Source organism: Hyla sarda, chromosome 7 (assembly GCF_029499605.1).
Source record: "Hyla sarda isolate aHylSar1 chromosome 7, aHylSar1.hap1, whole genome shotgun sequence".
NCBI lineage: Eukaryota > Metazoa > Chordata > Amphibia > Anura > Hylidae > Hyla > Hyla sarda.
This window is the reverse complement of record NC_079195.1, coordinates 43,035,361-43,062,412: the sequence shown is the minus strand read 5'-3', so window position 1 is coordinate 43,062,412 and position 27,052 is coordinate 43,035,361. Positions and strand designations below refer to the sequence as shown.

The 27,052-nt window shown below is 41.1% G+C and overlaps 2 protein-coding genes across 5 annotated transcripts in view; one reads left to right on the top strand and one right to left on the bottom strand.

Annotated features, from left to right (window-relative positions):
- The window catches only part of DNMBP (dynamin binding protein), a 156,700-nt gene extending 146,323 nt beyond the window's left edge, over positions 1–10,377 (top strand). For all 4 annotated transcript variants that reach the window (XM_056529713.1, XM_056529714.1, XM_056529712.1 and 1 more), the window contains 5 exons: positions 3,160–3,492; positions 3,884–4,063; positions 4,171–4,369; positions 5,613–6,154; positions 8,526–10,377. In XM_056529713.1, coding sequence (XP_056385688.1) covers positions 3,160–3,492; positions 3,884–4,063; positions 4,171–4,369; positions 5,613–6,154; positions 8,526–8,711 — 1,440 coding nt within the window. In that variant the 3' untranslated portion in view covers positions 8,712–10,377. The remainder of the gene's footprint in view (positions 1–3,159; positions 3,493–3,883; positions 4,064–4,170; positions 4,370–5,612; positions 6,155–8,525) is intronic.
- A 5,715-nt stretch (positions 10,378–16,092) lies between these two features.
- Positions 16,093–27,052, bottom strand: part of LOC130281575 (ATP-binding cassette sub-family C member 2-like) — a 68,385-nt gene continuing 57,425 nt past the window's right edge. The window contains exons 27-32 of the mRNA XM_056528918.1: positions 26,396–26,497; positions 26,081–26,224; positions 24,992–25,150; positions 22,294–22,460; positions 20,449–20,643; positions 16,093–16,991 (exon numbers count right to left, since the gene is read on the bottom strand). Of these exons, the coding sequence (XP_056384893.1) occupies positions 16,862–16,991; positions 20,449–20,643; positions 22,294–22,460; positions 24,992–25,150; positions 26,081–26,224; positions 26,396–26,497 (897 nt within the window). The 3' untranslated portion in view covers positions 16,093–16,861. The remainder of the gene's footprint in view (positions 16,992–20,448; positions 20,644–22,293; positions 22,461–24,991; positions 25,151–26,080; positions 26,225–26,395; positions 26,498–27,052) is intronic.

Sequence of the window (27,052 nt, the reverse complement as noted above, 5' to 3'; positions counted from 1 at the left end):
CAAAGCTGGAGAAGGCTATAAGAAGATAGCAAAATGTTTTCAGATGTCAATATCCTCTCCGGAATGTAATTAAGAAATGGCATTCATCAGGAACAGTGGAAGTTAAAGCAAGATCTGGAAGACCAAGAAAAATATCAGACAGAACAGCTCGCAGGATTGTGAGAAAAACAATTCAAAACCCATGTTTAACTGCACAATCCCTCCAGAAAGATCTGGCAGACACTGGAGTTGTGGTACACTATTCCACTATAAAGAGATGCTTGTACAAATATGGTCTTCATGGAGGAGTCCTCAGAAGAAAACCTCTTCTACGTCCTCACCACAAAAATCAGCGTTTGAACTTTGCAAATGAACATATAGACAAGCCTGATGCATTTTGGAAACAAGTTCTGTGGACCGATGAGGTTAAAATTGAACTTTTTGGCCGCAATGAGTAAAGGTATCTTTGGAAAAGAAGGGGAACATAATTTAATGAAAAGAACCTCTGTCCAACTGTTAAGCATGGGGGTGGATCGATCATGCTTTGCGGTTGTATTGCAGCCAGTGGCACAGGGAATATCTCACAAGTAGAAGGAAAAATGGATTCAATAAAATTTCAGCAAATTTTGGAAGCTAATTTGATGCCATCTGTGAAAAAGCTGAAGTTAAAGAGAGGATGGCTTCTACAAATGGATAATGATCCTAAACACACCTCGAAATCCACGGGGGATTACATAAAGAGGCGTAAACTGAAGGTTTTGCCATGGCCTTCACAATCTCCTGACCTCAACATAATTGAAATTCTATGGATAGACCTTAAAAGAGCAGTGCGTGACAGACAGCCCAGAAATGTCAAAGAACTGGAAGACTTTTGTAAGGAAGAATGGGCAAAGATACCTCAAGCAAGAATTGAAAGACTCTTGGCTGGCTACAAAAAGCATTTACAAGCTGTGATACTTGCCAAAGGGGGCAGTACAAGATATTAAATCTGCAGGGTGCCCAAACTTTTGCAGATGCCATTTTTTTGTTTTCTGTTATTTTGAAAGTGTAAATGATGGAAATAAAATCTAACTTTTGTTGACATATTATAAGAAAGGTCTAATCTGTAATTTGATGCCTTTTGGAGATTTTTCCATCTTTCCTTGGCTTCTTTATGCACATTAATACAAATATTTACCTGGGGTGCCCAAACTTTTGATCCCCACTGTATAGTGTCATGTCTTCCGTGATGATGACATGTTGCTACACTGGAAAAAGAAAGTGTGGGGGGCTCAATCCAATCTACAAGACTGGGTGCTACTCAGTGATAAAGAACAACATTGTATTCAAGAGAAAAAGCAGCACTGAAACATAGTAGCACACCAATTTATGTTCTAAATAATCTTTATTACACAAAAAGAGAAAGATCCTGTATACACATTATGAACATATAACAAGGACATGTTAAAACCAATTAAAATGATGGCTCACAGGATCAGTAATAGGCTGAATTAAAGGGGGTTGTCCTAAAGGAGAAAAGCATTGCACTAGCACCACGAAAGTGGTCTGTTCAGCTGATTCTTGGGGAGCCAGGAGTCTGACCCCCAGGGATCTGGTACTGGCTTTTTATCCCAGTGTTTTCCACTACAAAACTACACCTCCAAACATGTCCAGACAGCAAAAGGCTGTCTGGGCATGCAGGGAGTTGTAGTTTTGCAACAGCTGGAGGCACCCTGGGGTGGAAAACACTGGTTTATCCTAAGAATAGGCCATCAATTTTAAAAATCCTGGAAAAGTTTTACAGTGAGTAATGAGGAAATTGAGCGCTGCCACAAACTTCTCTCCCTGATCTGTGTGAGTGAGACGTCCTATAGGCTTACATCATGAGATCGTCTTGGTCACAGGACACAGAGTCGGGAGAAAACACGCTTAGCACAGACTTCTCCAGGCTCCTTATAGCGATTGAGCAGGGACTGAGCACTCAAACCCCGACCTACTAAAACGTTTGATTTGTGTCTCTGACCTATCAAAAGACTATATCCATTTAATTCAGATGGGTGAAGGAAACTTTGTCTATAATTCTCTACGTACAGATGTCCCTGCGGTATATACTGGTTTACATTCCAGACTACAGGAATTACCTGGGTGTGTCCTTAGACTTAGAAAAAACTGTTGTAAAAGTCATATAAATAGATGTTAATGTCATTTTATAGTAATGTCCTGGACTTTATGTTCGAGAATGTGACAGACGCTGCTGTGAAAGAACATAAAAACAAAATTTTACATTTACCTGCTGCTGTTGGAATTCTGTTCCAAAATCCACAGTACAGTGATTTCCACTTACAGGTGATACAGGTTTTCCACTTGGAATAAATTGTCACAGGAATCGGATTATACCGCAAATTTACACAGCAGAGGAAAGCCCATGGATGGCAACTGGATTGTTACTCAATCCTTGCCAACAATCCTTGTGGATTCTGCCTTGAAATTCTGTAGTGTGAACGAGTCCATATAGTTGTATTCTGCTCTGGCCAGAACAAGACAAGCACTTAAAGGAGATCTCTGGGATAGAGAAAATTATCCCCTATCCTATACTACCTCCCTTAGGCTGCATTCACATCTCGTTTTTACATTACGGTTGCCGGATCCGGCTGGGGGAGGGGCAAACCGGGCTCTCCCGTACCCCAGCCGGACCAGCGCTGAACTCCATTCACTTTAATGAGCCGACCGGAGTCAAACGGTGACTCCGGTCTGCTCATTTTTGACCCGTATGCGGTTTCCTGACCGGACCTAAAACCGTAGTATACTACAGTTTTAGGGCCGGTCACAAAACTGGATACGGGTCAAAAATGAGCAGACCGGAGTCACCGCTTGACTCCAGTTGGCTCATTAAAGTGAATGGAGTTCAGCGCTGGTCCGGCTGGGGTACGGGAGAGCCCAGTTTGCCCCTCCCCCAGCCGGATCCGGCAACCGTAATGTAAAAACGAGATGTGAATGCAGCCTTAGAGCTGCATGGAGGAGGGTGCTGGAGCCCCGTACAGGATATCGGTGGGGTTCCAGCAGTTGGACCTCCTGCAATCTGACACGTGCATAAGTTTTTCTATCCCAAAGTACTTCTTTAAAGAAATATAGATGTAGGTGGGATAGTATGTGACGGTATATGAGAGCTTATCTTGACCTATTTGTTGTTTTGCCTTACAGAAAGAAAGAACAGAGAAGTTGGTGATCTCCCCCTTGAATCAGCTCCTTACGATGTTTGCCGGGCCTCACAAGCTGGTGCAGAAACGCTTTGACAAGCTCTTGGACTATCACAACTGCACAGAGCGGGCAGAGAAACTGAAGGATAAGAAGACACTGGAGGAGCTGCAGTCAGCCAGGAACAACTATGAAGCACTGAACGCACAGCTCCTGGATGAGCTGCCAAAATTTCACAGTTACGCAAAGGAGTTATTTGCGAGCTGCGTCCGCGGCTACGCCAATGCGCATTGTGACTTTGTGAAACTCGCCTTGGAAGAATTAAAACCACTTCTGTCGGTAAGTCAGATCACCTTGTGTTATATCCATGACTGTGTCTTCTTTAAAGAACACCTAGGCCATGCACAGTAGGCGGCCAAGTTGACTGGCATCTTCCCAACTTAACCAGATGCTGACACCGGCCCTGACATTGTAGAGTGAATGTTAAAGGTGACATATGGTATACAACCAGACATAGCTTGCCAATTTCTGAGTATACAGTTTCTCATTAAAGAAACATGATGGGGATATTCTGTTGCATTTGTATTAGATTACAACTTTTTGTATGAGCTTCTTAAAATAGAACACTTTCCTTTAGAAATATACTATGCTAGTATTTTTATAAGGACTGTTCGGTATCGTGTATGTATTAAGAGAATTCCTGACTAATCCTTGCTTATTTTATTTTTAGCTTTTGGGAATTGGAGGAAGAGAAGGGAACCTCATTGCGTTATTCCAGGAAGAGCATAGCAAGGTTCTACAACAGCTCCAGGTCTTCACTTTCTTCCCTGAGAATCCTCCCCTGGTCAAGAAGCCTTTTGAGAGGAAAACTATTGAGCGCCAGTCTGCTAGAAAGACTGTCCCAAGCCCGGTGAGTGATGTGCAGCCCCTGCACGGCTACAATATTTATTGTTGGTGTTGTTATCATGGAGTAATGGAGTATTTCCATTTCCTGAATGATATCCCTTCTGTTTACAGGCCAAATACATCCCGCAGTTGGATGAACATCGGGCGCTCTTACTCGCTAGGTACCCGCCTGAAAAACTTTACCAGGCTGATCGCAACTTTAATGCTGCCCAGGATCTGGATGTTTGTGTTCAGGAGGGGGATCTTGTTGGTGTAATAAAACAGCAGGACCCAATGGGTAGTCAGAATCGGTGGCTGGTAGACAATGGAGGTAAGATGTGCAGGTGTACCTTGTCTTATACTATATGAGTAAGAGCCACTGCTGGTAGAGGGAGGTGGACATACTGTACATTTGAGCGCCAGATTAAGGTTGGTAGGGGCCTTTATTCCATCTCTGAAACCTTGTTGGCCTCACTCTGAAGGTTGTAGGAGGTATGGCGTTTGAGACTCCCCAAAGATGGGTATGATACAGTGGAATCAGCTGACTATGTTGTGTTAGTGGGGGTCCTTCTGACAGAGGAGAAAGTGGAGTCTCATAATGATTTATCACCCCTCTCTGTCCATTCCAAAGACAAAAAAATCTCACTGTTCATGTGTAAGCGGGAATCGCAAGTCAATGTCTTGGCCAATAGCTGTCCTATGTCTATGTCCACCTTTAGGGCTGAAAAGATAGAGCCACACATCGGCATCACAACTTCTTTTTGACTGAGTAGTGTTGGTGAAAAGCTTTTTAATGAGGTTTCATCAATAAAAAGTTTATACTCTACCAATTTACATAGTGATTGCCTGGGATGTATGTAGAAAAAGATGGATAGCTAGTTAGATTAAATCAGATGCATTAGGATAAATAGATAGATTGAGCTTGAACATTGAGGGTGGGTTTTTGGAGACCCCAAGGGTGTGTGCCCACTTGTGCCCTGCCCTAATAGTATTCTACTGTTCCACAGGTTCAATAAAATAAAATCTATTGCTATAAATGCACTTAGCTCAATAGTCTACGGAATCTCCAAAATGTGACCTTGTTTGACAAAGTCCACACTAGAGTGCTGGTGGCCACTAGTGGCTTTAAAGGGGTACTCCACTGCCCCAGCACTCAGAAAATTTTGTTCTGGGCGCTGGGTGCGGGCTGTGTGGCTCATGACGTCACAGCCACGCTCCTCGCGATGTCACGCCACACCCCCTCAATGCAAGTATATGGCTGCCACGCCCCCTCCCATATGACTTGCATTGAGGGGGTGTGGTGTGTCGTCACGACCCCCTCAGCCTGCACCCAGTGTTTGGAACAAAAAGTTCTGAATGTTCCGCATGCTGGGGCAGTGGAGTACCCCTTTTAATTTGCTTTTTAAAGATGCCCATGGACTTTAAAACAAGCATTTGGCCAACAACGGGGACTTCATAAAAAGCATTAAATTATTAATATTAGAATAATGATAACACTGAGACTGTGACTGTAATGGTGTCTACAATGGTCTGAGCAGATGTTGCCTTCAAATCTTACATGTTTTCTTCTACAGTGACTAAAGGTTTTGTATACAGCTCCTTCCTGAAGCCATACAACACCCGGCAAAGCCATTCAGACGCATCAATAGGCAGTCATTCCTCCAACGAGTCTGGCTATGGAGGATCCTCTCCCAATTTCTCAAGGCAGAACAGCAACAGCACTTTAACCATCAATGCGAATGTCGGCTCTGTGAGTTTCACCAGTGCTTCCAATACAAAATCTTCAATGGAGTCCTCAGTGCTGCCAGGCGGTCACCTGGACTCCAACGCTGCTTCCAAATCTAGTTATTCAGTTGATGGGAAAAGGTGGACTGAAAAAGACTCGGGTCCACAACCACGAGACATGGAAAAGGAGGACATGACTACCAAGGACTGTGCCGAACAGAGCGACCCTAAACGAAGGGGGAGTCAACCCAAGAATGGAAGTGTCTCCACATTACAGGACAATGGAGACAAAGGGATGAACACTGCTAATCGTAAAATGTATAGAACAAAGACTCCTTCACCCATGGGAAGTGACTTGGAGGCAGAGGGATGTGATTTAGAAGGAAACCAGGTGAGAACAGTCATATTTCTAATATACCATGAGATCTTTTAGAACAACCCATCAGGGTATAGTCTGATGTTGTGGCAGCCATATTGCTTTGATTTGTCCGAAAAGCTAGTGGACATAGGGAGAGATTTATATAACCTGTCCAGAGGAAACACGCCCCGCCCCCGCTATGCAAGTCTATGGGAGGGGCGTGACGGCCGTCACGCCCCTCCCATAGACTTGCATAGCAGGGGCGGGGGGTTACGGCACAGGGGGGCGGAGTTGTGACGTCACGATACTCCGCCCCCGTTGTCGGCACCCGGCAGTTTGTGAGCTGGCAGCGCAGCGTGCAGCTCAAAGAGGTGGGTGCCGAATGCAAGATTGCGGGGGTCCCCACGGGCGGGCCCCCCGCAGTCAGATAGGGGATAAGGGATAACATAAGATAGGGGATAAGATGTCTTAGGGCCGGAGTACCCCTTTAACAAGGCCTGTGCAAAATGAAAGAAGCCATCTGATTGGTTGCTATGGAGAACTCGGCAGCTTTTCCTTTTGGTCAGGTTTTGATAAATCTCCCCTATAGTGTTCTACATGATTTCCTAAATTTTATTTGAGGCCGTGTGGTTTTCTTGCATAATTTTGCAGGTTAACTCCGTTTTACTTGTAAAACTTTGAGGCCACTAACAATTAAAAAACTGCTCCAAACAGAGCGCCCCTGTGTTTTACTGCCACATCTCCATCTATTATAAATATATTATTATGTGGTTATAATGCCTGCTACTGTCATCTTAGAAATACCATGACTATGTAGATGGTACAAAAATGCTTTTTAAAGAAATATAAGGAATATGTCAGCCCACGATTTATTATTTGATATGAAACTCTCTCATTCCTTTCCATTACGACTTCATTCACTTCATGTTTTCAGGGTATGTTGCTGGGATACCACCAAAAAGGTTTGCCATGTATACCACAGAGGTAACTGGGACATAACCATTGACATTAATAGCCAGAATGTAGTCTAATAGGGGGAGATTTATCAAAACCTGCCAAGGGGAAAAGTTGCTGAGTTGCCCATAGCAACCAATCAGAATGTTTCTTTCATTTTTGAAAGGGCCTCTGGAAAATGAAAGAAGGGATCTGATTGGTTGCTATGGGCAACTCAGCAACTTTTCCTCTGGGCAGGTTTTTGATAAATCTCCCACATAGTTACTACATTATGTCTATTTCCTGAACTTTTATCTATTTATTTATTCATTTATTCAAAAAGTATACACTTGGGCATTTAAAGTCAGTAAGCTTACTGCAGGTAGATGGCAGCATGTACCTTTTTGCTGGTATCCCGACAAATACTAGTGGTGTAACCTGTCATGGCACCATGATCATTACCATATCACGGGCACATGACACCAGGGTCACTACCATATCATGGGCATGTGGTACCAGGTTCACTACAATATCATAGGCACTTGATACCACATTCATTACCATATGACAGGCACTTGACACCACGTTCCTTACCATATGACGGGCACTTGACACCACGTTCCTTACCATATCGCGAGCAGTTGACTCCGGGGTCACTACCATATCATGGGCATGTGGTACCAGGTTCACTACAGTATCATGGGTGCTTGACACCACATTCATTACCATATGACAGGCACTTGACACCACGTTCATTACCATATGACAGGCACTTGACACCACGTTCCTTACCATATGACAAGCACTTGACACCACATTCCTTACCATATGACAGGCACTTGACACCACGTTCCTTACCATATGACAGGCACTTGACACCACGTTCCTTACCATATCGCGAGCAGTTGACCCCGGGGTCACTACCATATCATGGGCATGTGGTACCAGGTTCACTACAGTATCATGGATGCTTGACACCACATTCATTACCATATGACAGGCACTTGACACCACATTCATTACCATATGACAGGCACTTGACACCACATTCATTACCATATGACAGGCACTTGACACCACATTACCATATCGTGAGCAGTTGACCCCGGGGGTCACTACCATATCATCAGCACTTGATCATGATGCAGAATCTTATACCAGACACTTGGCATACACCAACACAAAATCACTGCCACGCTGCACTTTTCACACTGTACGCTTATGCTTATTGGCTTCCTCATTCTGATTAGTAATTGGTTCTTTACACAGGTTTTATGAAATTCGGAACTAAAGGTATTTTTTCCCAGTAATAGCGCCACTTCTGTGTATATTATTGCAGTTCAATCCTACTGACTGACATATGGCTGAGCTGGTGCCGCTTCTTAAAAAAAAAAAGGACCTTTTCTTGCTGCATCGTTAATAATTCAGGAGTTGTGGCAGAAAACTCACAATATATTTTTTGTCACTTCAGGTGTATTATGCGGTTTACTCCTTTAAAGCGCGCTCTCCAAATGAACTCTCGCTCACAGCCAATCAGAGACTCAAGATCCTGGAATTCCGAGATATGAATGGAAATGGTGAATGGTGGTTGGCCGAAGTAGAAGGAAGGCGGGGCTATGTGCCATCCAACTACATCCGTAAGACAGAGTACACGTGAGATCGAGTCCCCGCAGAGGCCAATACCTTGAATTCTTTCCAACCCTTAGGACAGCATCTGTGCCTTTTTTTTCCTGAAATGACTTTTTACATTTTAATTTTTTTTTGCTGCTGAAATCACTTGAACACTATTAAAAGAGAATGTGGTTTTATATAATAGGACTTGGTATCAACTAGTACGTCCATACTAAGCGAAAAGTGGTTTGAGGGCCTTAGTTTGGCATTTGGCTGGTGTTTTGTACCAACGCAGGGAGTATAGTGATCAATTATGGCCCGCTTATTCCGGTGTGGTCCACATGGGCAACCATTGGTGTTCCACTAGCACGTATACTGGCAGAACTTGCAAGCTAAGGTCTTGATGGGATCTGTGGGGGTTGGCTATTGAGGATGAAGAGGGTGCAGTCGTACCCCGGCCCCCGGTGCCTGTATAGGAAAACACCAGTATTGTAGATGACCATGATAGGCAGGGAGGCCTGTTACAGATTCGGGGCCCACATTTCACTTCTATGGTCACCCCTGGTTTAGAGCTTCCATAGATATTTACTTTTGATATGCTGATATCACAATCCAGTAGGTAAGGTGCTGTCTTTGACTTGAAAGTTAATAAAAAACCCATATTTGACCACCATATTTGGAAGGGAACATCTGGTAACATGTTGCATTAGGTTAGAAAAACATGGCTGCTTTCTTGCTATTACAGCACCACACCCGTCCATAGGTTGTGTCCCATATTCAAATGAATAAGGCGAAGTTGCAATACTACAGACAACCTGTAGACAAAGGTGGCGCTTTTATGGAAGAAACCAGTCAATTTATTTTTCCCAATCCTAGGCAAGCAGTAAAGCAAGACACACTTGTTCTGATAAGATATTGCATTATAGTCTTTATATTCAGACAGTTTGCTGTGCTCTGATTGGTTGATAGATCAAAGTGGCGTGGGCAGCCAACGTGGGTACTCCATGGGTGGGAGTTGTGGCACTTAACTTAATTTAAATGGAAATATTTAAGAATGCATCTTGAAAAAACAACACAAACTCTGTTTTATTTTTTTCCCATTAAAAAATGACTTTTTCAGGGAACATCCGCTAGATACCAGTTCTATTCTCTCCGCTGTGTGGTGCTGATTGCCGATTGCAAAGCAGTATTACTATTCTGTTTTTTTTTCGGAATTTTTTGAGAGGGATTCATAACACCAGCTGCTTCGAAGGACCACATTTCAAAGGGGGCCGTGCAAGATGTGAAAAAAAAAAAAAAGTGCCTGCTTTCTTAAAGAAACAGCGCCACACCAGTCCACAGGCTGTGTGCGGTATTGCAGCTTTTTGCATCATTGAAGTGTATTCTGGACTGAGCTACAGGTGTGATGCTGTTCTCAGACAAAAGCAGCTTTTAAGATCCTGTGACAGACCTCCATGTTGTTTTTCAAGGACTCCGGTCCTATATATAGCCCTGATGTTCTACCTACGCCATACCGGCTTAATACTGTCGCTATTGTCATGCATGGCCGATAGATATAAATAGGTGTCGTCCATAACCCAAAATTGAGGTTGAATGCAATTTCAATAGACCGAGATTGTGGTCAGCTAGAACTGGCTGCTACAGACACGTCAAAGGGTTCTTTATGGTGAATTTTTGGGGTCGTGAAATAAAAAATAATAATAATAATAATAATTAGAATAAATTAAAGATATATATATATATATATATATATATATATATATATATATATATATATATATATATATATAAAAAGCATCTAATTTTCCCTTGGAAACAGTGCCACTCATGCCCATGGTTGTGTCCTTTATTCCAGCTAATTCCTATTCAAGTCAATGGGACTGAGCTGCAATACCAGTCATGGACATGAGTGGCAGTGTTCCTGTAATAGAACAAGCAGATTCCTTAAGGAAACAGCAACTCCTATGTTACTCTGTTGCGGTATTATAGTCCCGCGGGTAAAGGCCTCATCTCACCCAAGCCTTAGAGCAGTGGTCTCCAAACTGTGGACCTCCAGCTGTTGCAAAACTACAACTCCCAGCATGCCCGGACAGCCGTTGGCTGTCCGGGCATGCTGGGAGTTGTAGTTTTGCAACAGCTGGAGGGCCTCAGTTTGAAGCCCACTGCCTTAGATTATAGAGACAACCTCACCTACCACAAAATCAAGACATCTGAGCTCCATTACTTTTATTTTATTTTACGCATTGGCTGTTCCTTTTCCAGCATGCAGTCCGGAAGGAGTCAGGCGACACATATATATATATATATATATATATATATATATATATATATATATAATATTAATATAATTATTATTATTTTTTTTTTTTTTTAACAATATACAATTTCCTATGAAATGAAGCATTATATACTATGTGTATCACACAGACCAGACACTTGTAGCAAGTAAATAAGATGAACATTCAGACCTGACTACTGAAGGGAGCGTTATATCCGCGCTGTATTCTTACGTATATTTTTTATTCCTCATTGTATATGTGTTTTTACAGACCGTAGCCTTTGCACATTTCCACATAGGCACCTTTTTTTTTTTTTTTTTTTTAGAGGATACAAGTTCTTTTTATTGATACGGTTTCGTGTTTAGAACAAATGTATGATACGTTTTTTTTATTTTTATGTGTGTATTTTTTTTTATACTGTTGTGTACTCTTTTTTTTTTTTTTTTTTTTTTCTCCTGGAGGAGGAGGATCATGGGGGGGGGGGATGGAGGGGGGTTCCTGCTCATTTCTAGAGGCTGTGGTTCATTGAGGAAAATCAAGTTTGATCCTATTGTGCAATGCTATATTGGAACCAATAAACCTCAGATATTTTGATGACTTTTGTCTGGAAATGTTTTTCTTTTTTTTTTGTATCGTACTTTTAACTTTTGTTCTATAAAAATATTTCTTTTAAAAAGAAACACATTTAGGGTATGTTCACGTGGCAGAATTTCCGCAATTCTACAGAGATTCCGTTCAGCAGAATTTGTGCCGGTTTTTCAAAACATGGGATTTCACAGAAATTCAGGCCCCATTAAAGGGGTACCGCAGCCAAAATTAAAGGACAACTGCAGCGCAATATACACTTATCCCCTATCTACAAGATAGGGGATAAGTGTGTGATCGCGGGGGGTCCAACCGCTGGGACCCCCTGAGATCTCCCTAACGGAGCACCGCCATTAGCGCTCATAGTGATAAGGCGCATAGCTTCGACTTAGAGGTCGACGGTGACGCCCGTCTCCTCCCCGTCCCCATATAGTTCTATGGGGGAGGCAGGGAGGCACGAACACTGCCTCCCCGCCTCTCCCATAGAGATGCATGGAGGAGGCGTGCCGGCCGTAACGTCATGCGGCGGCAGGCACGCCCCCTGCACGGGAGAGCCACGGCACAGCCATGGCCCTGTACAGGGGATCGTGGGGGTCCCACCGGTCGGACCCCCCGCAATCAAACACTTATCCCCTATCTTGTAGATAGGGGATAAGTGTATATTGTGCTGCAGTTGTCCTTTAACTTATCCCCTATCCACAGGATAGGAGATAAGTAGCTGATCTGTGGGGGTCTGACCAATGGGACCCACCGCGATTTCCTGGACGGGACACCGTCTCTCTCAGTGAGGACAACATGTAGTCTACAGCTAGAAGGCAAGCGCTCCATTCATTTCTATGGGAGCGCCAATGATTGCCGAGTGCTGGACTCGGGTCTTTTTGGAGCTCCCATAAAAATCAATGGAGCGTATGCCATCTGCAGCACGCGTTCCTCATGCAGAGCCGGGGCCCGTTCTGGAGATCGTGCGGGGGGAGGGAAGTGGTCGGACCCCCATTAATCAGCTACTTATCCCCTATCTAGAGATGTGCGAAGTTACAGTACTTCAATTCTGTACAGAGCTCGCAGCTCGGCGGTTGCTGACTTTAGCCTGCATGAATTAGTTCAGTTTTCAGGTGCTTCGGTGGCTGCAGACCCTCTCTTAGGAATGTATCCACCCTTTCCACCGGAGCACCTGAAAGCTGAACTCATTTATGCAGGATAAAGTCATCAACCGCCGAGCCGCGAGGTTCATGCAGAATCGAATCACTGTAACTTCGCTCATCTCTACCCCTATCCTGTGGATAGGGGATAAGTTAATTTCGGCTACAGTACCGCTTTAACTTTAAAGGGATTTCGCCATGGAATGCTGCAAAAAATAAGACTAATCTTATATTTCTGCCGAATAGGGAAAGCAGAATTTCCACGGCGGAATGCCTGCCGCAAAAATTCGACTGTCTGAATGGAACAGCGGAATCCCATTCAAATTAATAGGCAGTAAATTACGGCAGAATTTCCGCCAGGAATTCTACAATGGAATTCCGCACGGAAATTCCGCCATGTGAACACACCCTAACACTTGTCAATTATTTGTCACACATTCGCTCATATTGAGCAATTATGATGTTGAGTTGCGATAACGTAAAAAATAATAATTGCCTGTGACACGATTGCTAAGTATAAATGGTGCTCATAGTGGCACTGACACAAGGTATTGGTGCCTGGTGGTGGTCAGTGGTGTGCACACTGTGCAGTACTGGAATCTAACAATTCTCTATATTTTTTGCCTTTTTTTTTTTTTTTTTTTTTTCAAAAAGTGTTACATACAGATTTTGCACATCTCTCCAAACTCCTAAAAATAGGAATGGCTTATGTTCTGGTGTAATATGAACCAATACATAAAAGTGGTGTAAACAGTGTTAACAGTCATCCAGAACAGGCGAACTGAAAAAATGGATCCAAATACAAACCACATTTTCACTATGCCATTTTATTGTGACTATGTATTATGACTACCATGTGTTGAGTGGCTAACAGGACCGTACCATGTCTACATAATATAATAATATCACCACCGTACCATGTCTAGATAATATAATAATATCACCACCGTACCATGTCTAGATAATATAATAATATCACCACCGTACCATGTCTAGATAATATAATAATATCACCACCGTACCATGTCTAGATAATATAATACCACCACCGTACCATGTCTACATAATATAATATCACCACCGTACCATGTCTACATAATATAATATCACCACCGTACCATGTCTACATAATATAATATCACCACCGTACCATGTCTACATAATATAATAATATCACCACCATACCATGTCTACATAATATAATAATATCACCACCGTACCATGTCTACATAATATAATATCACCACCGTACCATGTCTACATAATATAATATCACCACCGTACCATGTCTAGATAATATAATATCACCACCGTACCATGTCTAGATAATATAATAATATCACCACCGTACCATGTCTACATAATATAATATCACCACCGTACCATGTCTAGATAATATAATAATATCACCACCGTACCATGTCTAGATAATATAATATCACCACCGTACCATGTCTACATAATATAATATCACCACCGTACCATGTCTAGATAATATAATAATATCACCACCGTACCATGTCTAGATAATATAATAATATCACCACCGTACCATGTCTAGATAATATAATAATATCACCACCGTACCATGTCTAGATAATATAATAATATCACCACCGTACCATGTCTAGATAATATAATAATATCACCACCGTACCATGTCTAGATAATATAATAATATCACCACCGTACCATGTCTACATAATATAATATCACCACCGTACCATGTCTACATAATATAATATCACCACCGTACCATGTCTAGATAATATAATATCACCACCGTACCATGTCTAGATAATATAATAATATCACCACCGTACCATGTCTACATAATATAATATCACCACCGTACCATGTCTAGATAATATAATAATATCACCACCGTACCATGTCTAGATAATATAATATCACCACCGTACCATGTCTACATAATATAATATCACCACCGTACCATGTCTAGATAATATAATAATATCACCACCGTACCATGTCTAGATAATATAATAATATCACCACCGTACCATGTCTAGATAATATAATAATATCACCACCGTACCATGTCTAGATAATATAATAATATCACCACCGTACCATGTCTAGATAATATAATAATATCACCACCGTACCATGTCTAGATAATATAATAATATCACCACCGTACCATGTCTACATAATATAATATCACCACCGTACCATGTCTACATAATATAATATCACCACCGTACCATGTCTACATAATATAATATCACCACCGTACCATGTCTACATAATATAATATCCCCGCCATACCATGACTGGGTAGCACTTCCATGCTATGACTAGTATCGCCACCGAGCCGCAACATTCATTACAAACCAATTTACTGTAAGTTCACCAAACTCTAATCTCCACCATACTGTGACACCACCATAAAGTGACCATCAATACAACATGAATACCGAAGTTACCACCACACTGTAAGTGAATATTTCACCTTACTGAGATTGAATAAAGTGATCATATACCACACAGGAGATCTGCAGAGACAAGTAATAAACACTGATCAGACACAATCAATGGCAAAATGAACAAATAAATCCAATGAAGCACAGATGACGTCTTCTGGCATCCATTACTTTTTTTTATTTGTTTATAATTCTTTATGTTTAGGACAATTTTCCTATATAGAGGGATGCAAACAAAGATCAGGGACAATATTAATAAACAAGAAGGCATGCCTGTAAGCATGGCCAGGGTGATCAATGTGACAAGACAGAGAGGACCACAAAGAACAACATAGAAAACAATTAAAAACGAGGACAACACCCATATCAGCAACAGGGGAAGAGAGAGGGATAGAGGGTGTCAAAAGACCAGGAGAGGTGTCTCAGTCACTCAATATATGTGCAATGTTCAGGCAGACCAGAAGAACCAAGTCTTTGTAAAGAGGCCTGTCCGGTGATGAAGGTGAGTGGTGAGCTCCTCCATACGCTGTATGTCCAGGATCTTTGGGATCTATAATAGTACAGTAGGGGTTTCTGCACACTTCTAAAGGTCGGAAACACAAGCCCTGGACGCATGACGAGTGTACGTAGAAGCAAGGGGAAGAAGGCAGGGAAGAAAAGCAAAATTGGTCTGTAAATGGCGACATCAACTTCCAAACTTTCCTCCAAAAGGAAAAGAGCAAAAGGCATTCCCAGAATACATGTAAAATGGACCAAGGGTGGCCGTAATCTCTCCAACAGAGAAGTGAGGTAGCAGGGAACATTTGGTTAAGGCGTGTCTGCACCCGGTGCCAACAAGTTAGAGTTGTGAAACTTTCCTCTTCATACCAACTAAAGTTCCACTGTAACTTTTGAAGAGACTTTCTCAAGTTCTACACCCACTCGTTTCGCCTCCTGCCCGGCATCCTCTTACACTACCTCCTGGTTCCAGCGGCAACTACAATACTGGATCTGTACACTGCACCAGCTCCATACAGACACAACATTAAAGGGGTGCTCCAGGGAAGTACATATAAAAAGCTCCAAAGCCTCAACACTACCTGGATATGTTCCCTGTAAATGATACTGCCTGATATGTATGGCTCCTGTAGCTCCTGTTGTGTTATCTGGCTGTTTGATATTCTTTGCAACCCTTCCCTCCATGGTAGCATGAATACTACATTTCCAGGCAGCCATTGCAGCTCTGCTCTCACTACCGGCCAGCTCCCTCTCTGAGAGCAGCCCTCACCCTTCTTCTCTGTGCACAGAGAGATACAGTGTGTGATTGACTGAGGCTGCACAGACATCCCAGTTCTCAGCACTAAAGGGAACAGGACAGAGACTGAGTGGATGGCAGGATGACATTTTTTCCTCCCCTGCATGTGAGTAACAACTTAAAGATGGGAAACTGCTAATAAATGATATTTAGACAAATACGTTAGGTCCAGAAACAGCACCACACCTGACTCTGTCTGGTATTGCAGTATTCAGGTGAGTGGGGCTGAGATGCAATGCCAGATACAGCACAATCATTATTATTTACCTGCTACTACAAATACAGTGTCATCACATAACATTGCTCTTATAATCCAATCAACAATAGTTTCCCCTATATGAGATTTATTTATGTAGCTTCACAGTTTGTGTCGTGTTTGCAGCGGCCGAGGCTCAGAAAGTCCTTAGAGAGTCCTTGCTGGCGTATCATCCCACATCTACATTCTCCAACTCTCATATTGATGTGCCGCTCGTGATGTCAATGCCAGCATCTTTGGCCATGGAGGCAAAATGTCCTTGACCTGCCAGAAGTTTTTCTGGGCTACTGTATTCTATTATCTTTCCTGAGTCCAACACCATGACTCTGAAAAGAAGACGAAACGCAATCAATTTCTGCAGCCGAATAGTTATGGTTTGTTATGAACATAATTTTAATAATGTACTCAGGATTTATTTTATATAATCTCAACTAGCTCCAGAAAGTTAAACAGATTTGTGATTAACTTCTATTAAAAAAAATCTTAGTCCTTTCATTACTTATGAGCTGCTGAAGTTGAGTTGTTCTTTTCTGTCTAGGTGCTCTCTGATGACACGTGTCTCGAAAACTGTCCAGAGTAGAAGCAAATCCCCATAGCAAAACTCTTCTACTCTGTGCAGTTCCCGAGACAAGCAGAGATGTCAGCAGAGAGCACTGTTGTCAGACAGAAAAGAACAACTCAACTTCAGCAGCTGATAATTATTGGAAGAATTAAGATTTTTTAATAGAAGTAATTTACAAATCTGTTTAATTTTCTGGAGCCAGTTGATATATATATAAAAAAAAGTTATACCTGGAATACCCCTTTAAGCTCAAATTCGGAATGCAGCTCTGAAGGATAATGAATGTATTGTGCTCTAATTCTCAGGTACAGCTCATTTTCTATCTATAATTACATATATTGTAGAGTAGAGCAGCACAGCCCACTGCAAACAAATAGAAGGGTTCAAGCGGTCTCAGGGACCCCAGTCCTGGGTCCAATACTTAGATGCAAGGATAAAGGTGACTGCTGCACTCCAAAGTAGCAACAATAGGGTAGCTGTATTCCAGGAAAATACACATGCTACGTTTCTGTGGCTTGAAAATGGTGGTGTGAGACCACGGAAACATAGCATGTGTATTCTCCTGGAATACAAATACCCTATTTTTTGGAGTGCAGCAGTCGCCTTTATCCTTGCATCTATATGTGTGTGTGTGTGTGTATATATGTGTGAGTGTGTGTGTGTGTGTATATATATATATATATATATATATATATATATATATATGTGTGAGTGTGTGTGTGTGTGTGTATATATATATATATGTGTGTGTGTGTGTATATCTATCTCTCTGTTTCTCTCTAACTGTCTGTGTCTCTCTTTCTCTCTCTCTCTCTCTCTTGTCTCTCATTCTGTCTCTCTTTCTCTGTCTGTCTGTCTCTCTCTCTGTCTGTCTATCTATATGTAAATAATTATATTTATTATTTTACTATAATATATATTTATATATATATATATATATATATATATATATATATATATATATATATATGTATATTACTATTGGTATGTCTATGTGTAAAATATGGAATAAATTTATCAATCTGTCCCAGACCAAATTATCTTGCTTTACCCATAACAACCAATAACAGCTCAGCTTTTATTTCTTAAAGGACAAGTATCATGTAAAAAAAAAAAACTTAACCCCTTCCTCAGTGTTTCCCAACCAGGGTGCCTCCAGCTGCTGCAAAATTACATCTCCCAGCATGCTGAGAGTTGTAGTTTTACAACAGCTGGAGGCACACTGGCTGGGAAACACTGCCCTATCTGAAGGATGATTTTAGATGGGGGGGGGGTACGAGCGCTGGAGCCCCCCCACGATCTCCTGTTTAGAGCCCCAGCTCTCCTCTACAGCGGTGCGTCATGACACCTCTACATTTTTCTATGGGAGAGCCGAAGATTGCCAAACGGTTCTCCCATACAGCTATATGGAGAGGTCGTGACGCACCACTGTAAAGAAGAGCCGAGCGCTGAGGCCCCCCGCAATCTTAGGGGAAACATTTTTTTTAACATGATACTTGTCCTTTAAGAAGCTTTGGTAAACTGAACGCTGAGCTGTGATTGGTTGTTATGAGCAAATATCTTGTTCAGATTGATAAATGTATACACACAAATTATGGCCCACATTTATCATTGTCTTTAGACTGTTTTTTGAGTCTAAAAAAGGGGCAAAAAAGGAGCAAGCAGGGTTTTTTGCGCCTTTTTTTGCCCCTTTTTGTTTACACATTTCTACTGATTTTGAGTTGCAATCCACTGATTTTGAGTTGCAATCCACTGATTTTGAGTTGCAATCCACTGATTTTGGCAATAGACATGATATGGAAGGGAGTTATCATTGCCCCTTTTTGTAAAAAGGAGCAAAAAAAGGCGCAAAGCCACTGAAAAGTCTGTAAAACTACACCAGCTCAGACATGTGTAGACAGAAATTTCAGAAAATGTGACCTGCACAAAATTTATCAAAGCTCTTTTACCTTTTAATAAATTTGGTGCTCCTACACATTATCAGCACACACAAAAAAAAAGGTGTAAAAACATGCTTCACTTACACTGCAATGATAAATGTGGGCCTATGTGCTTTATGTATAGATAACCGAATGTAAATTAGTTGCACTGGGGTGGTCACGCCCCTTCATTTGAAACCACGCCCCTCCATCAAAAGTCCCACCCACTCGGCAAGTAAGGAGGAGATTGTTAAAAAGTTTCTAGATCTTGCAGTCCTGTGGTTTGCACATAAGTATTCTAGTTTGTAATGATCTAGGTCTAATAAATGCCCCCTATGTGTGAACACGACCTGAGCCAAGTGTTTGGTTACAGCAGATATTGACTTTTTTCCCCTACCTGTCTTAGGTTGGGTTCACACCATGTTTTTGCAATACAGTTCCCATATCCCGTTTCTGCACAAAAAATGTATGCCTCCAAACCGGACCAAAACGTACATATGCACATACAGTTACCATAGAACTCAATTTTAAGATATCCGTATACAGGTTGGATACGGTTTTTGACCGGGACACAAAACCGTAGTAGACTACGGTTTGGTGTAACGTTAAAAACCGTATAAACCCGTAAATGATGCAAAACGTATACAACCTGATGCTACGGTTGGCATACGGTTTAGAATGAAATGTCTATATATACGAGGTGTAAATGCAGCCTAAACTGTATCAAAACATGTGTACAAATTTTAATCCATATACGTTTGAAAACCGTATACTGTTAGAAAAATGATGTCCGGTTGCACCCGTTTTTAAGAAAAAAAAAAGTATACTTTTTTAAAACTTTTCACTCCATTATGAATAAAGTTTTACTTGTTTGATTGAAATTCCAAGAAAAAAAACAGTGGAAAGTCAAAAACCGTATGGTGAAAACCAGATGGAATCATATGCACATACGGTTCTGTACGGTTCCCACTGACTCCCATGTTAAAAAAAACGTATACGTTTCAATACGGTTTTTCACCCAGATCATAAACCATGGTAGGCTACGTTTTTGGGTATGGGGAAAAAAACTGACAAAACCATACAAGACACAAAACGGACACAACCTGATGCATCTTTTGACATACGGTTTTCAATGGAGAGTCAATGCATACGGTTTTCAATACGGTTCCGTACGGTTTTCAAATTGAGAACGTATACGGGAACTGCATTGCAAAAACTTGGTGTGAACCCAGCCTTACCAGGTTGGGCAACTAGATGCCTAATAGACTGTGACTACGGATAAGGGGTAATAAAAGCTCTCACTTGTTACTGTCCATGATAGTGTGCAACCGATGGGCAATGGTCAACACCGTGCAATCTGCGAATTCACTGCGGATGGTCCTCTGGATTAAATCATCGGTCTCCAGGTCCACGGCGGCCGTGGCTTCATCCAGAACGAGGATCTTGGATTTCCGAAGCAGCGCCCGAGCCAGACACACCAGCTGCCTCTGACCGACACTGCACGGAACGATAGAAGATTATTTTTTTTTTTAAATATAAATAAGGCCCAATTTGGAGTAAAGTGGTTTAAAAGGTAGAAGCACGTTGATATAGCGTGCGTCTATAAAATTTCCTCAAAATCACATTTTTTTAATTTGGAAAAAGAAAAGTTACTTTGGCAAGTTATATTTTACGACTTGCCAAAGACCCCGGGTATTAAAGGGGTAAAAACAATTTTTTTTATTTTTTTTTATTTTTTTAAATCAACTGGTGTCAGAAAGTTATACAGATTTGTAAATTACTTCTATTAAAAAATCTTAAAGGGGTACTCCGGTGAAAACCTTTTTTCTTTTAAATCAACTGGTGGCAGAAAGTTAAACATATTTGTAAATTACTTCTATTAAAAAATATTAATCCTTCCTGTACTTATTAGCTGCTGAATACTACAGAGGAAATTCTTTTCTTTTTGGAATGCTCTCTGATGACATCACGAGCACAGTGCTCTCTGCTGACGTTATTATAATAATAATAACGCTTTATTTATTGTTGTACTTAGTGGGATTTGAACCCAAGGCCCCAGCACTGCAAGGCAGCAGTGTTAACCACTGAGCCACCATGCTGCCCTTAGCATACATCTGCTATGCACGGTTGCTAAAATGGACAGAGATGTCAGCAGAGAGCACTGTGCTCGTGATGTCATCAGTGTTCCAAAAAGAATTTCCTCTGTAGCATTCAGCAGCTAATAAGTACTGGAAGGATCAAGATTTTTTAATAGAAGTAATTTACAAATATGTTTAACTTTCTGCCACCAGTTGATTTAAAAGAAAAAAGGTTTTCACCGGAGTACCCCTTTAATCCTTTCAGAACTTATCAGCTGCTGTATACAGCAGAGGAAGTTGTGTAGTTCTTTTCTTTGGAAGATTTACTATTTATTTGTGTCTTAAGGCTAAAGAGTTCATACCTTGACAAAGGCTAACGAAACGCGTCGATTTTTATCAAATTTTCCTGCCTTCTATGCATGTTTTTTTTTTACCTCCACGGAGATTGAATAAATTCTATACTTTTTTTATCCACTCTGGAAGTGCCGGAGCTTTTCACTATGGATTTTTTCAAGTGATCTCTTCCTGTATTGTTGCCTCGTGGAGCGACCACGTTTCCCGTGCACCCAGACTGGATGAGCAGCAGAGACCGAACACTACGAGGGTGAGCTGTATATATTTTCCAGTAGTTCTTTTCTGTCTGACCACAGTGCTCTCTGCTGACACCTCTGTCCGTGTCAGGAACTGTCCAGAGCAGGAGAGGTTTGCTATGGGGATTTGCTCCTACACTGGACAGTTCCTGACACGGACAGAGGTGTCAGCAGAGAGCACTGTGGTCAGACAGAAAATAAATACAGAAAGAAATGCCACTTCCTGTGGAGCATACAACAGCTGATAAGTACTGGAAGGATTAAGATTTTTTAATAGAAGTAATTTACAAATCTGGTTAGATTTTTGGTACCAGTTGATTTAAAAAAATAATAATAATAATTTCACAGGAGCACCCCTTTAATACAAGACAGAAGACTCTCCGCACTGCTGCGCAGTGCGGAGAGTCTTCTGTCTTGTATTAAAGGGGTACCTTAGGTTAGGGGTACCTTAGGTTAGGGGTACCTTAGGTTAGGGGTACCTTAGGTTCTCTCCTCCTTCGCTCACTTCATAGAAAAGCTTTTCCTGCAGTCCTTCTACATACGGTTTAAGGTGAGAAAGTTCAAGAGCTTTCCAGACCTCCTCATCCGTGTACTGATCAAATGGGTCCAAATTCATCCTCAGTGTCCCAGAGAACAGCACCGGGTCCTATAAGGGAACATGACACAGTCTAAGTGAAAAGGCCAAAGGATTCCTAGATACCCAGAAAATAATATCACCATTGGTTTACAATAGCTAAACTGTAGTGGAAAATATAAACAAAATTTTGACTTTTTTATTGTAACTTTTTTGTCCCACTACCAACCCTTTCAACCGTACCCGAATTATTCAGAAATCATATACAAAGTTTTTCCCTATAAATAATGTAGACACATAGGGGGAGATTTATCAAAACCTGTCCAGAGTTGCCCATAGCAACCAATCAGATCGCTTCTTTCATTTTTCAGAGGCCTTTTCAAAAATGAAAGTAGTAATCTGATTGGTTGCTATGGGTAACTCAGCAACTTTTCCTCTGACAGGTTTTGATAAATCTCCCCCATATACTGTATTACGGTACTTCTCTCCTTGTGTCTCCACAAAAATGATGTAAGCACAGATAGTACCGCTGGCTTGTTTCTCCCTGTAAATAAAGCAGGCACATATAATGGGGGAGATTCATTAAAACCTGAGCACAGGTAAAGTTGCCCAGTTGCCCATAGCAACCAATCAGATGGCTTCTTTCATTCTTAACAAGACCTGTGAAAAATGAAACAAGCGATCTGATTGGTTGCTATGGGCAACTGGGCAACTTTATTGATAAATCTCCCCCATAGTCTTGGTGTCTCAACTTGCAAATAATGTAGGCCCAGTTAGTATTTGTATGTCAGGAACTGTCCAGAGTACAAGCAAATTCCCATAGCCAACCTCTCCCACTCTGGACAGTTCCTGACACGGACAGAGGTGTCACCAGAGAGCCCTGTGGTCAGACTGGAAAGAACTACACAACTTCCTCTGTAGTATACATCAGCTGATAAGTACTGGAAGGATTAAGATTTTTAAATAGAAGTAATTTACAAATCTGTTTAACTTACCGGCACCAGTTGATTTGAAATATATTTGTTTTCCACCGGAGTACCCCTTTGAACCACAATAAGTTGGGGGGGGGGAGGGGTCAGTTTATACTTCACGTTTCTTTCTCAGTAAAATTGGGGGGGGGGGGGGGGGGAGCAGCCATTGTGCTCACATCACACCATTTTTTGGGCATTGTAATAGTTTCCATCTTGCAGAACAAAAGGTATTTGTTGTACAATAAGTTGAAATGTTGGCAGCAGCTAACAATATTCTGAGCGCTGCATGTGCGCGGCGTAATCCTTAGATATTAGATCTCCACACGCCATTAAGCTGCCTGTGAAATGTAATTTTACAAGGGAAGTCTTGCCAGGAAATCTCACCGAACATCAATATAGTGGAGAAACGCAGATGTCATTTTTATTTCCGCTAAGTAAACAATCCTCAGTCGCAGTGTCTTTTCGTGTGTAACTGCTGCCATCTAGTGTTATGTTTGCTAACTGCAAAAAGGACTATACACCAACTAGTACCAATATTGTGTAGGTCTCTCTCATGGTGCCAAAATGGCTCTGACCCTTTAAGGGGTTATCCAGGAAAAAAACTTATATATATATATATATATATATATATATATATATATATATATATATATCTCAAATGGTTCCAGAAAGTTAAACAGATTTGTAAATTACTTCTATTAAAAAATCTTAATCCTTTCAGTACTTATGAGCTGCTGAAGTTGAGTTGTTCTTTTCTGTCTAAGTGCTCTCTGATGACACCTGTCTCGGGAACTGTCCAGAGTAGAAGCAAATCCCCATAGTAAACCTCTTCTTCTCTGTGCAGTTTCTGAGACAAGCACAAGAGAGCACTGTTGTCAGACAGAAAAGAACTCAACTTCAGCAGCAGATAATTATTGGAAGGACTAAGATTTTTTAATAGAATTAATTTATCCAATCTGTTTAACTTTCTGGAGCCAGTTGATATAAAAATACCCCTTTAAATCTCAACCAGGGTGACTCCAGCTGTTGCAAAACTACAACTCCCAGCATGCTGGGAGTTGTAGTTTTGCAGCAAAAGACCTCTGAAGATTTCTTCTGGTATAGAGGTGTTAGTAGCATATCCTTTAAAGTGGACCTTTATCACTTATTCACAGCATCTGTGCGGGTCCACACTGCTATTAAAGGAGTACTCTGCCCCTAGACATTTTATCCCCGGGGGGGGGGGGGGGGGGGGGGGGAGCCTGGCTGCTGCACTTTGGATAGGGAATAACATGTCTAGTGGCGGAGTACCCTTTTAAGGAATCCCGCTGTGTAAAAGGGGGGCACTTGGTCTGTACAATAGTTAGGCAGATTAGGCATTGCTCTATGATCCAGTCCACCAGCTCATCAATATTATAGACTTTATCTGTTAAGGGTTTTAATGTTATGGCTGTTCTGTGTGTGTCAGTCTGAGCAGATATACTCCTCAGTGGAATCTTTGGTATGCACAATATTTTAGTAAAAAATGGGAAATTATGTTACAAAGCAAAAATAATTTAAAGCAAAATATTGTACATAATAGATTTTCTGGTATACTGTATAATAACCATCTAGTCATCCGTAAATGATGGGTTTGGTTATATAGTGAATTACCTGAGGAATTATAGTCAGTTTGTTGCGCAGATCATGGAGGCCAATGGTGGAGATGTCCAAACCATCAATGACAATCTTCCCTCCTGCCGCCTCGATGATCCGGAAGAGACAGTTCGTAAGTGAAGATTTTCCGGCTCCCGTCCTTCCCACTATTCCAACCTGAGAGAAAGATGAAGTTACATAGAGTGTTCTATCTGAGCTGTAGGTGAGACAAGTATCTATCTATCTCATATCTACCTATATCTATCTATCTATCTCATATCTATCTATCTCATATCTATCTATCAATATATCTCATATCTATCTATCTATCTATCTCATATCTATCTATCTCATATATATCTATCTATCTCATATCTATCTATCTATCTATCTTATATCTATCTCATATCTATCTCATATCTATTTATCTATCTCATATCTATCTCATATCTATCTATCTATCTCATATCTATCTCCTATCTATCTATCTCATATCTATCTATCTATCTATCTATCTCATATCTATCTATCTCATATCTATCTATCTCCTATCTATCTATCTATCTATCTATCTATCTCATATCTATCTATCTCATATCTATCTCCTATCTATCTATCTCATATCTATCTATCTATCTATCTCATATCTATCTATCTCATATCTATCTATCTCCTATCTATCTATCTCATATCTATCTATCTCATATCTATCTATCTCATATCTATCTATCTATCTATCTCATATCTATCTCATATCTATCTATCTCATATCTATCTATCTATCTATCTCATATCTATCTATCTATATCTATCTCATATCTATCTGTCTTATTACACTTCACAGGAGAGCAGCACAACCACTGTAGTGGTCGGGGTGCAGGCTGGTAGAACTCGGGTTAGATGCCCTCCAGTATACAAAGAACCAAAAAATCAGCAGCACTCCATCCCTTCAGATGAATCCGTGCATGGCTTTATACATCTTGTGTTACAAGCAGCTACATTTCGGCTGTCTCACACAGCTATTATATGGCCAGTAAGGCTTGATCATGGCCGTGTGAGACAGTCTCCCTGTAATTTCCAGATTACATGTCATATATCCCTCCTTACCTTCTCCATACTGTCAACAGTGCAGGAAATCCCATGAAGAACAAGATCTAACTCAGAGCGATAACGCGCCTTGTAATCCACAAACTGCACAACGCCTTTGTCCGGCCAGTTCTGTGGGGGGCGCCGCTGAGTCACCCACTCTGCCTGATTAGTGAACATAACAAAAAAACACTGAATTTTACAGTTGTACAGATGCGTTTAATATGTATTAACATTCTAGTATAGGGATATCTTTAACATGTGAAGTGCACTGATGTCTTAGAAACATATCTATGTTACAGAGACATTACCCGCAGTGTCAGTCATTGATCTTACTTCGTTCTCTACATTAATGTATTCATCCACACGCTCAACAGCGACAATGTTGGTCTCTAGTTCAGACGTCATCCGCACTAACCAGTTCAGGGTCTGGGTAATCTGAAAAAAGTAAAAAAAATAAACAACCTTATAAAATATGGGATTGTTGATAAGATGCTTATACCTATGTAGTTCATGGTGTCAGGGTTTTGGCATGGTTCATGGGCACAAGGGGTCCCCATAGATGTTCTCTTTTTCTATTACAGCTCCTAGCAGGCCGGGCTGTCTGAGAGCCTCGCCGTTACAGGGGTAGATGAGGTAGCTGGCCGTCTGGGCTAAAAAAAGACTGCTGAAAAGGCTGAATATATATTTTATACAGATGTGTCCTTCCTTACCGTCACTTGGCATAAGATACCCTGATATGAGTGGTGTCATATAATTAGCTTAAAAAATAAATTAAAAAAATTTAACAATAAAACTTGCGTTACGTACAACACCTTTTTTTTTAAAGCTGGTTATCTCCGGATTTCTCATATAAAGAAGAAAAGGTAAGGAAGGAAATATACAATTAGCTACAGCTAACATTGTAGTACAAGTAGGAGTTAAATATTACTCTTAGTCCCAATACAGTGGTCCCTCAACATACGATGGTAATCGGTTCCAAATGGACCATCG